Below are 12981 nucleotides of genomic sequence, written 5' to 3' on the forward strand. Positions count from 1 at the left end.
TATTGCAGCCTTTCCACCCCATGGTAAACCTGGAATGTTCCAAAGACTTTCGTCCGTTCCTGTGTGCGCTGTATGCCCCAGTCTGCACTGAATATGGTCGGGTCACCCTCCCCTGTCGCCGCTTGTGCCAGCGGGCGTACAATGAATGCCACAAGCTCATGGATATGTTTGGCGTGTCGTGGCCAGAGGAGATGGAATGTAGCCGGTAATTTACTTCTCATATACACTAATACCTTTTTTTAAGGTACAAAAATAGCACACGGATTATGTCTGATATTGCAGCTCTGCTCCATGGATGTGACTAGTGACTGAGCCGCAATACCAAACACAACCTGTAGCTAAGTGTGGCACTGTCGCAGCTGTATCAGTACAGTAGCATAAACATTTTAATTGTTTTGGAGCTGCAATCATAGTGATACATGATGTCGGGAGTTCCACGATTCCGGTCCTACCACATCTTCCGTGCAGGGACTGTAATCACAGAACGCGTGTTACTAAGGGACATGACTTCACAGCAGCCAATGAAAGCTCATATCCCATTTGGATTCTGATTGCTTGTTGGGAATCCAAGATTCCCACTGGGAATGCTGAACTGTTAGAGTATAGTAACAGAAAGTGTTGTCATAGGGACCAAAGCTCTTCTCTCATGATGACCATAATGCCATAAGGGGGTACTGTTTCTCATTGAAGAGACTCAGATGGTTTACTAAGACATGTGCTATTCTCCATGGGAAAAAATTATGCAAATTAGCAAATAGAATCTTTTTCAAAAAGGGGCTACAGTTTCTCATTGAAGAGACCCAGTGAATGTATGAAGACTTATTGTCAGGCAATGCTCCATGGGAAAATATATGCAAATTAGCTCTCATCCAGGAAGAACTAACAGCATTTTTTTTTCGAGTTCATTGTCTGCTTTTTCTGCTGCAGATCACATCTGCTATTTTTTAACCCTGATTTCACTCAAGCCTTAAGGTCCCCATACACTTTTGACTGTCGTCGGACAAACCTGCTTTCGTGGCGCCATTAGTCTAGTGTGTATGGGGCCCCCTGAACAACCATGTAAAATCATGGCCGACCCCTTTGTTGAAAAAAAGGTAAGCCACAGCAAGACCACTCTCGCTCTTAGCCCTCCCCTCGCCATAGAAAACACAGAAATGTTTGGCCAATGCGTATGGGGCGGACGGATTGTGGGCGAGAGATAACTGACGGCCAAACGATTATTCGGCCATCATTTATTAAAAGTGTTAAGAGGGACTTTACGTAGTTTATATGTGATGCTTAATCCTGAAAGAAATTTTTGGGAGTGCAGAATCTTGCACCATTGTGACAGTCGCCCATAATGGACAGCTCCTTGTGGAGAATTCTCTTTTTATGGCCAGAACTGGAGGTCGGGGCAGAGACAGCTGAGAGACACAATCCTTTGCTATAAATTACTCCAAAGGGGAAAGGTCATGACAGCAGAAGTTCCTGTGTACTGACCCTGAACGGGACTTTATGGTGATTGTCATTTTATTTTATTTTTTTGTAAATTTTTGTATTGGAAAGGGTCCTCCAACTATCAACACATATTGTATGAAATGGCATGAAATGCGCTCCTGTTCTTGAACTTTACCCTCAGATCGGAATCCCCTCACACACTGTAACGACCTAATAAATAAAGAATGGTCATCTACAGGACGTGTTTTGGAATTTCAGCTATTTATGACCCTCACACTTCCCTACAGCTGGTCGAAATGTGTAGTGTGTACTGTGTTTCCCCTAAATCCCATTGTATGGGGGTCCGTGCATCTGCCCGTGATTAAAAATGGAGCAAATATGTAGAAAATGTAAGATACTTACATACATACATACATACATACATACATACATACATACAGTTGACCAGTTCAAAATTGGCTATACTTGCTGTTTTGGTGGGATCACCCAACCATCTATTGTGAATGTGGCATCCTAGCTTTCTCCCCGACAAGGAAGACAAGGGTAGGGAGTGATGGTTTTCTCTGATCCTAAACTATTTTTATCAAGATGGCTCTTTTTGAAAAGGAGAAACAATACATATACATATAACAGGCTGGGTGACTTTATAGTCAAGGTTGCAAGAAGGCGCAATCTGAAAATGTAAAATCTAGGTTCTATTTTTGGTGGATTAGCAGTAAAAGTTTCTTACGGGTGATACGAGCGCCTGTGAAACTCGTAGGGTTTTTGATGGTCTGAAACTGGATACCACCTGTTATGACAGCCCCTGCTGCCTCAAAAAATAACTGCTTGTGGATAGGAAGGGGGTGGGAGACACAAGTGTCAATAAATCACAATGACTGCAAGTCATTGAATGTGGGGCAGGTCAGGTCACAGAAGGAACATATTGTTAAACAGTGAAATGAGAAAAAAAGGGAGGCTTTTGGAGAACAGTGATAAAAGGTGATGGCCATACATGGACCAGGAGGTGGAGGTGGGGGGTAGGGTGTAGGTTACTAGTGTTGAGTGAACATAAGAACAATGTCCTGGTTCGGAACCCGAACACTCGGCATTCAACTGCCTATGGCTGTGTCCATGTTTTTCATGACTCCCTAGAGCGACATCCAACTTCTCCAGACTCTGAGAAGTTGGATGTCGGACATCAGTTTTCTGATGTGCTCTCAACACTATTGGTTACCAGTCATCTTTTTTGTCATCTAGCTATAGTGTAATTTTTTTAGGACAGTCAATGATAAAACTAGAATAGAGCTCCCTATAAATGAAAGAAATTTGCACCAGTCCATTATGGCCAGCCCAAATTGTCTCCACTTAGAATCTCATATAGAATTGTGGCTATACATTTAACCAAAACTTAGCCTATCTTTTTGTATTGTAGGTTTCCAGATTGTGATGAACCCTACCCCCGTCTAGTAGACATCAGCATCTCCAGTGAGCCTACGGAAAACACCCCACTGGCAGTGCAAAAAGACTACGGCTTCTGGTGTCCCAGGGAGCTAAAAGTTAACCCAGATTTGGGTTACTCTTTCCTAGGAGTGCGGGACTGTTCTCCACCCTGCCCGCACATGTACTTCCGGAGAGAAGAACTCTCATTTGCTCGATACTTTATCGGAGTAATATCTATCGTCTGTCTCTCTGCCACCCTCTTCACCTTTTTGACATTTCTTATTGATGTCACCAGATTTCGCTACCCAGAAAGACCTATCATCTTTTACGCTGTCTGCTACATGATGGTGTCATTGATCTTTTTCATTGGGTTCTTATTAGAGGACCGTGTAGCATGCAACTCAGCCAGCCCAAGCAAGTTCAAGGCTTCTACTGTGACCCAAGGTTCTCACAACAAGGCTTGCACCATGCTCTTCATGATTCTCTACTTCTTCACCATGGCTGGCAGCGTTTGGTGGGTCATCCTTACCATCACTTGGTTCTTGGCTGCCGTTCCCAAATGGGGAAGTGAAGCCATTGAGAAGAAAGCACTCCTATTTCACGCCAGTGCTTGGGGCATCCCGGGCACCTTAACCATCATCCTACTAGCCATGAACAAAATCGAAGGAGACAACATCAGCGGAGTATGTTTTGTAGGCCTCTATGATGTCCATGCCTTGAGATACTTTGTGCTGGCCCCTCTTTGTCTGAACGTTGTGGTTGGAGTATCGCTTCTTCTGGCTGGGATTATTTCATTGAACCGAGTACGGATAGAAATTCCACTGGAAAAGGAAAACCAGGACAAACTGGTGAAATTTATGATCCGTATTGGAGTCTTCAGTGTACTTTACCTTGTGCCCCTTTTAATCGTGATTGGCTGCTATTTTTACGAGCAGGCATATCGAGGGGTTTGGGAGACCACGTGGATCCAGGAACGTTGCAGGGAATACCATATACCATGTCCCTACCAGGTAAGGTCCTAAAGATTGTTACATAGGCATATAGGGGTATTTCAGGATGAGGGCTTCTAACTCTTCGAAATCTAGCCGATCAGCTGACTCAAGGAGCCCAATGCTGTAGCAAGTGCGACATCCCTTACATTGTTTTCCAGGTACAGCGCCATTCATTTGGCATGTGGCTGTACCTGGCTGCGGCATGTGGCTGTACCTGGTACTACAGCGTTTTGTTACTCAAGTGATGGGACATAGCTGCAGTACTATGCATATCCACTACCACATGTATGGCCCTGTGCCTGGTGACCAGTTGGGTGGAAGTGGCTCCTTCAGTGAGTTGATTGGCGGAAGTGCCTGGGGTCAGGCCCTGACCTATCTTATATTGTTCGCCAACCCTATGGTTGTGTGTTAATTTTGAGATCCTGACTTACTAAAGTTACATTTGTCATATATACCACTGATTTTGCCATAGTAAAGATGTTAATTTATCTTGGCTTTCCCAGATATGTAGTCCACTATCTTGGGAGGAATTCTGGGTAACAATTTAGGCTTCAGCACCTGAGCATCCCCTAATGGCAGTCTAGTGTTCTACTGACCTTTTTAGGTATATTTTTGGTAAATTCTTTGAGAAAAAAAAAAAACCCTAAGGCCCCAATACCCTCAGCTCTTTATCCAACCATTGACATCTCTTTTTAGTTAAAAGTGGGTCCATTTACACAGAAAGATTATCTGACAGATTATCTGCCAAAGATTTGAAGCCAAAGCCAGCAACAGACTATAAACAGAGGTCAGGTCATAAAAGAAAGCCTGAGATTTCTTCTCTTTTTAAATCCTTTCCTGGCTTTGGGCCCTATTCTACGGGCCGAGCAACGATGTAAACGAGCACCGATCTGCTAGATCAGCGCTCATTTACTGGGCCTATTCCACGGCCCCGATGATCGTTAAGTGAGGGCTGCTGGGTTACATCGAGGGCTTCCCGGGTCCTGCGGCGCAGCATCAGCGGCAGTCCCGGCCTGTGATTGGCTGAGTAGTCTGACAGCTCAGTCAGGCTGCTCCAGAGCTGCTGATGCTGCGAGTGGGACCCGCGGGAGGAAGACAGCGCGGAGAAGAAGCCTGGACAGGTAAAGTATGCTGCTGCTTCTCAAATCGCCGGTCGCCCGCCGCGCACAGCTATTCCACTGTAGCAATGCGCGGTGGGGGGCCAATGATTTTAGGTCTGGCCCTAAATGAACGATCCGGCGATGACACAATCATCGGCTGATCGTTCTCTCTATTCCACCGAGCGATAATCGGCCAAATGGGGCCGAATGGGGCCGATTCGGCCGATTATCTCTCCTGTGGAATAGGGCCCTTTTGCAGATAATCTGTCAGATAATTTTTCTGTGTAAATGGGCCCTAAATTATCACACTCTGATGTAATCCCCAAAAAGCACTTGTGATCTGTGATCAGGGCAGCAGATGTTTGGTTTCCTTACAGCACCACCACAGGACAAATGAGGTATTACACTTTTGTGCTCTCATAGAAGTAAATGGGCCGTCCATGTAACGCTGAGAAGTACTGGGTCCTCCAGAGTGAGAGACACTCTATTAATGGTTCTCTGTTGTCAGCCAGGCTGACTGTAGTGTTAGCTGTTTTGGATCCTTTAAGGATTTGTACATTCCTTACCCATATACTGTACAGTAGACACCGTGAACCTTTATTAGCTTGGCTCGCTGCGTGACTTATAATAAGAATAGGAGGATTGTTTCTTGTTCCCGGGCTCGGCTGCAGGCATTGCTTTTAAGGCTCTCAGCAGCGGGCTCAGCAAACAGACCTGGTACAGGGCACACACTTCATACACTACATAAAAGGAGGGGATTGTGTTTCTGCACACAATGCCAGTAACATTCATGCCTGGCACTATTTACTCTGTAGACTCATCAGACGCTATTTCTATATTTTTTGCAATAAAAATACTTTATTATTTGGGCAGCAGATTATTGTGTGGGCAAAAGGGGCTATTGTTCCTTGTGCTTGTTGCTTTGTTATATCATCGGTATTTGGATTTTAGATAGCATTATATGGCAGTATTATGTGGTGGCACTGCATGGTGGTATTATTTATGCACTAATTTTTTTTTTTTAATTTAAAAAAAAAAAAAAAAAAAAAATTTTGCTATTAAATGCCTGATGCATATAGATATCATCGACCATTGGCCGCACATCTCCCCTTGTAATAGCAATGGCTGGTTAAAGTAATTGTTTGTGCACTCCTGGCTGCATGATTACCGAGCCGTGTAATAGGCTCAGTAGACGAGTGCTGATCAGTGGAACTGGCACAGCTCTAACTCCATTGAAGCTGCTTTTGCTATGCAGTTAAGTGCAGTCTATTGTTTTTTTATCAACCATTAAAGGGGTACTCCAGCTGGTGGGGCACTTTTTCGCTGGGAATGGGGACGAGGTGGCTGAGGGAAAAGACGTCCACTCACCTACCCGGTTCCAGCGGCGGGTCCCGCAAGGATCATCGGCTGATCGTTGATATAGGTTAGAACCTATTTTTGTCGGGCGCCGACCGCGCACCGCTACGTGTAAGAGCGGTGCACGGGCGGCAACTAGCGATATACATTACCCATCCACGTTCCAGGGCTGCTCCTGCCTTCTGCTTCTCCCGGGGTCCCGCACGCGCTCTAGCTTCACAGACTGCTGTGAAGCTAGAGCGCGCGCGGGACTCGGGGAGAAGCAGACTGCAGGAGCAGCCCTGGAACGGGGATGGGTAATGTATGCCAGTTTAGCAAGGGCTGCAAGGACATCGGTAACGATGTCCTTGCAGCTCTTGTTAAACGATTATCGGGCTGTGTAATAGGCCCAATAAACGAGTGGCGATCTAGCAGATCAACGCTTGTTTACAGGTATTATAGGGCCCCCATCCGTCCGTGTAATACCACCCTTAAAATCTAACTTGCCCTCTGCTGCCACCTCTGTCCATGTCAGGAACTGTCCAGAGCAGGAGAGGTTTTCTATGGGGATTTGCTGCTGCTCTGGACAGTTCCTGTCTTGGACAGAGGTGGCAGCAGAGAGCACTGTGTCAGACTGGGAAGAATACACCACTTCCTGCAGGACATACAGCAGCTGATAAGTTCTGGAAGACTGAAGATTTTTAAAAGTAAATTACAAATCTATATCATACGGACATGGAGAGAAAGGAGCTGCTGCACATCACACCTATGGCTAACACTAATGCCTCTTGGCAACATTTAAAGACCAACGCCAGGATGTTTGTATATAATTTAATCAAACCATATTGCCTCATGTACCACATGCAGGTCCCCTGTCCCACACTAAATCAACACTGTGTCGGGCAGCGACCACCAACTCTGCAAAGCAAGCGACAATAGGGAAGGGGGGGGGGAAATGGCTCTGCAACCCCAATGTCATAGGACCAAACCCACTGGGCCCCCCCCTCAACGCGCAGTGGTGTCGTCACTTGCCATGCTGGGTTGGTGGTCGCTGACTGACACAGTGTTGAGTTAGTGTAGGGACTCATGTGAACCAGGAGACCTGCCCGTGGTACATGGGGCAATATGGTTTGATCAAATTATATACCAACATCCTGGTGTTGGTTTTCAAATGTAGCCGAGAGGCATTAGTGTCAGCCATAGGTGTGAGGTGCAGCAGCTCCTGTCTCTCCATGTCGTATTTTACAAATCTATATCACTTTCTGTCAGCAGTTGATTTAAAAGAAAAAAAAAGTCACTGGAGTTCCCTTTTAAGCATCATGTCAGTATGGTGAGAGGGTGTTTATAGGTCAGGCTATAGAGATCAACCCAAGAATTCCTATTCAGGGCAGCTGCTCTAGGGGTGAAGATCTACAGGTGAGGGTTTTGGCAGAGAAGGGTTAATAACATCAATCTTTTCCAGTCGTGAGGCCAGCGAGGAGGATGGAGGTGGCTTTTTGATGTCTATAAGTAAATATCATTGAGCTGCCAGAGATTACAGATTAACCTGGGGTTCAGTATCAAGGGGGTCAGTATCAAGGTGAGACAACCGCTGCGGGGTTATCAGGCGTCTTTGAAGGAACGGCCGTACCTGCGTCATGTATCACATCTATAAGGGCCTGTGTGACTATGATTGTGGCAGCCAATGCAACCCCCTATATAGGGCAGACATGGGTGGCCACCCTGCTTTCCCAGACTCCTGAATGGCAACAGTTGGAGACCACAGCTCTAAACCAATCCCAATTGTAGTTCCATTTGCTGTGCAGTTAAGTGCTGTCTATTGTCCCCTGTTATCAGCCATAGGTAGGTGAAATGAATAGCATCTGTTGTTCTCTGTTATCAGCCATTTCTAGGCTTGTTGTTCTCTGTTATCAGCCATTCTAACCTGAGAAGAGGCTGACTATAGTGTTCTATAGGGGAATGGCCTGTTCCCCCAGTCCTATATCTCCAGGTTCATTTCCATCCCTGTATGTGACTGACATCAGGCACCCGCTCCACAACGCTCCGGCAGGGGCGCCTGTCTCCGCAGTGATTGACAGTAATAGGATGTTGGTTTGGGGAATTGATTTGTTTGGATTCTTGCTTGTAGACTATTAGCCATTATTACCATTGTACAGGGTGTTAGACAAGTTCTGACGTCTCCCTCGTAAAATCAATTACAGGGATTATGATAGATTTATAGCTCCGCTCCAGCCAATGGTAACAGCCACCATCTATTTACTGACATGTTGTATCCCAGAACTACTGTACATGGATACTCAGTGCTGTACGCTGTATACAGATTATAACTGATTATATAGGGGGCTGTCATTGTTATGGGGGCACTGTGGCTATTACTGTTATAGGGCACTGTGTCTATTACTGTTATGGGGGCATTGTGTCTATTACTGTTATGGGGGCACTGTGGCTATTACTGTTATGGGGGCACTGTGGCTATTACTGCCATGTGGCACTGTGGCTATTACTGTTATGGGGCACTGTGGTTATTACTGTTATGGGGCACTGTGGCTATTACTGTTATGGGGGCACTGTGGCTATTACTGTTATGGGGGCACTGTGGCTATTACTGTTATGGGGGCACTGTGGCTATTACTGTTATGAGGGCACTGGAACTATTACTGCTAAGGGTCACGCTGTCTATTACTGTTATGGGGCACTGTGGCTATTACTGTTATGGGGGCACTGTGGCTATTACTGTTATAGGGCAATGTGGCTGTTACTGTTATGGGGCACTGTGGCTATTACTGTTATGGGTCACGCTGTCTATTACTGTTATGGGGCACTGTGGCTATTACTGTTATGGGGGCACTGTGGCTATTACTGTTATGGGGGCACTGTGGCTATTACTGTTATGGGGGCACTGTGGCTATTACTGTTATGGGGGCACTGTGGTTATTACTGTTATGGGGCACTGTGGCTATTACTGTTATGGGGGCACTGTGGCTATTACGGTTATGGGGGCACTGTGGCTATTACGGTTATGGGGGCACTGTGGCTATTACTGTTATTGGGCACTGTGCTATTACTGTTATGGGGCACTGTGGCTATTACTGTTATGGGGGCACTGTGGCTATTACTGTTATGGGGGCACTGTGGCTATTACAGTTATGGGGCACTGTGGCTATTACTGTTATGGGGCACTGTGGCTATTACTGTTATGGGGGCACTGTGGCTATTACTGTTATGGGGGCACTGTGGCTATTACTGTTATGGGGGCACTGTGGCTATTACTGTTATGGGGGCACTGTGGCTATTACGGTTATGGGGCACTGTGGCTATTACGGTTATGGGGGCACTGTGGCTATTACTGTTATTGGGCACTGTGCTATTACTGTTATGGGGCACTGTGGCTATTACTGTTATGGGGGCACTGTGGCTATTACTGTTATGGGGGCACTGTGGCTATTACAGTTATGGGGCACTGTGGCTATTACTGTTATGGGGCACTGTGGCTATTACTGTTATGGGGGCACTGTGGCTATTACTGTTATGGGGGCACTGTGGCTATTACTGTTATGGGGGCACTGTGGCTATTACTGTTATGGGGGCACTGTGGCTATTACTGTTATGGGGGCACTGTGGCTATTACTGTTATGGGGGCACTGTGGCTATTACTGTTATGGGGGCACTATAACTGTTACCAGATCCAGCTTTATAATACACTGCCTGATCCTAGAGGAAGAATAGAAGCAATATCTACATATAGCAGCCTCACTGTGTGGCCTGATCTTAGGCCTCATCTCATTGACTCTGACCAGACGCATCCTCAGGGAGACATAAGTACGGCCATTATATCAGATTTATGGCACAAGGATGAGGGCTGTGGGTCCTTCATGTATCCTCACACAGCTGAGACTACCAGGAAACCTGCTGATACCAAGATGTCATGGATGACCTCAGTCCTCTAATACTTCCACAGTCATCTCCAGCCTGGTCATACAAACCCCTAAGCATAAAATACTAATAAACAGCAAATTGCTTATGTATTTCCTTTTTTATTCCTTGCACGTTATTTTTTAAAATATTTTAGTCATTTATTTTCTGTTTTATGATTTTAGTCATTTACTTTATGTATTTTACTTGTCGTCATTTTCATTATTTCTATTCATTTATTTAGCGAACTTTATTTTTAGTCATTTTTCTTTTTCGATGTATTTTGGTCAATATTATTGTTACTTATGTTATGTATTTTTATATTATTATTTATATATTTTATATATTATTTATGGTACATTTTTTTTACCCTTTTTTTTTTTTCCAAATTTTTTTTGTTCATTGAAAATGGATCCAGCAGCTCAGGAAATCAGATGTCATATAGCGTTGTGATTAGATAAATCCCATTACATAGGAGCAGGGCCCTGGAAACAGGATGCCATCAATCTGACAACACACCAGTATAGTAACCCGTCTTCCCAATCATCACCAAACATATAGTCCAGACCAAAATATAAGCAGAAGTGACACCTGAGTGCTTGTTGTAGATACCAGGCTCTCCATAGTTAACTCCTTGCTGCCTCAGCATAGGGCTAATGGCTCAGCTTCATTCAGAGGAACAGTTGAGTGTTATGTATATACTACTCCCTGGATACAAGGAGCCAGCTGCTGTGTAACCGAATCTACTCCACGCTCTCCTAATAGTCCCCTGGGCTCTGAGTACTCCCTCAGAACATGAGGATGGTGGGAGTGATAGTCACACGGACCATTGTGTAGGTTGTAGTTAAATCAGTTGACTCCAGTTGTCTTCTGTTCCATGATTATAGGTTATCCGGCATCTTTGCATCGGGTCGTCAGAGTTCTCAATTATTAGATATCAGAATAAAGGAATCTTGCATTATAAATTCAGCATTAAAGGCGGTAAAAAAAAAATTATCTCATGGGAAAATTCAAGACTTTCATTAGAATCAGCATACATTTATATTGCACAAAAAGGAGGCCCTGCCAACACAAGTGATCTCAACAGCTGAGATCTAAGGTCCTCATTATATCTCTGCAGGGGAGGTGATCTCAGCTATGGTCTCTATTATATCTCTGCCAGGGAGGTGATCTCAGCTATGGTCTCTATTATATCTCTGCAGACGAGGTGATCTCAGCTATGGTCTCTATTATATCTCTGCAGGGGAGGTGATCTCAGCTATGGTGTCTATTATATCTCTGCAGGGGAGGCGATCTCATCTATGGTCTCTATTATATCTCTGCAGAAGAGGTGATCTCATCTATGGCCCCCATTAAATCTTTGCCAGGGAGGTGATCTCATCTATGGTCTCTATTATATCTTTGCAGACGAGGTGACCTCAGCAATGGTCTCCGTTATATCTCTGCAGGGGAGGTGATCTCAGCTATGGTCTCTATTATATCTCTGCAGGGGAGGTGATCTCAGCTATGGTCTCTATTATATCTCTGCAGACGAGGTGATCTCAGCAATGGTCTCCGTTATATCTCTGCAGAAGAGGTGATCTCAGCTATGGTCTCTATTATATCTCTGCAGGGGAGGTGATCTCAGCTATGGTCTCTATTATATCTCTGCAGAAGAGGTGATCTCAGCTATGGTCTCTATTATATCTCTGCAGGGGAGGTGATCTCAGCTATGGTCTCTATTATATCTCTGCAGCGGAGGTGATCTCAGCTATGGTATCTTATATCTCTGCAGGGGAAGTGATCTCAGCTATGTTCTCTTTTATATGTATGCAGGGGAGGCGATCTCATCTATGGTCCCCATTATATCTCTGCAGAGGAGATGATCTCATCTATGGTCCCCATTATATCTCTGCAGAGGAGATGATCACATCTATGGTCCCCATTATATCTCTGCAGAGGAGGTGATCTCAGCTATGGTATCTTATATCTCTGCAGGGGAGGTGATCTCAGCTATGGTCTCTATTATATCTCTGCAGAAGAGGTGATATCAGCTATGGTCTCTATTATATCTCTGCAGGGGAGGTGATATCAGCTATGGTCTCTATTATATCTCTGCAGAGGAGGTGATCTCAGCTATGGTCTCTATTATATCTCTGCAGAAGAGGTGATCTCAGCTATGGTCTCTATTATATCTCTGCAGGGGAGTTGATCTCAGCTATCTTCTCTTTTATATGTATGCAGGGGAGGTGATCTCAGCTATGGTCTCTATTATATCTCTGCAGGGGAGGTGATCTCAGCTATGGTCTCTATTATATCTCTGCAGGGGAGGTGATCTCAGCTATGGTCTCTATTATATCTCTGCAGGGGAGGTGATCTCAGCTATGGTATCTTATATCTCTGCAGGCGAGGTGATCTCAGCTATGGTCTCTATTATATCTCTGCAGGGGAGGTGATCTCAGCTATGGTATCTTATATCTCTGCAGGGGAGGTGATCTCAGCTATGGTCTCTATTATATCTCTGCAGGGGAGGTGATCTCAGCTATGGTATCTTATATCTCTGCAGGCGAGGTGATCTCAGCTATGGTCTCTATTATATCTCTGCAGGGGAGGTGATCTCAGCTATGGTCTCTATTATATCTCTGCAGGGGAGGTGATCTCAGCTATGGTCTCTATTATATCTCTGCAGGGGAGGTGATCTCAGCTATGGTCTCTATTATATCTCTGCAGGGGAGGTGATCTCAGCTATGGTCTCTATTATATCTCTGCAGGGGAGGTGATCTCAGCTATGGTCTCTATTATAT

General features: G+C 45.1%; 2 protein-coding genes across 5 annotated transcripts in view; one reads left to right on the forward strand and one right to left on the reverse strand.

Annotated features, from left to right (window-relative positions):
• The window catches only part of ELP3 (elongator acetyltransferase complex subunit 3), a 238387-nt gene that overhangs the window by 166793 nt on the left and 58613 nt on the right, over window positions 1-12981 (reverse strand). The window lies entirely within an intron of this gene.
• The window catches only part of FZD3 (frizzled class receptor 3), a 56169-nt gene that overhangs the window by 32698 nt on the left and 10490 nt on the right, over window positions 1-12981 (forward strand). For all 3 annotated transcript variants that reach the window (XM_069975782.1, XM_069975784.1, XM_069975783.1), the window contains exons 3-4: window positions 9-205; window positions 2852-3869. In XM_069975782.1, the coding sequence (XP_069831883.1) occupies window positions 9-205; window positions 2852-3869 (1215 nt within the window). The remainder of the gene's footprint in view (window positions 1-8; window positions 206-2851; window positions 3870-12981) is intronic.

This window comes from Dendropsophus ebraccatus, chromosome 6 (genome assembly GCF_027789765.1).
Source record: "Dendropsophus ebraccatus isolate aDenEbr1 chromosome 6, aDenEbr1.pat, whole genome shotgun sequence".
Classification (NCBI taxonomy): Eukaryota; Metazoa; Chordata; class Amphibia; order Anura; family Hylidae; genus Dendropsophus; species Dendropsophus ebraccatus.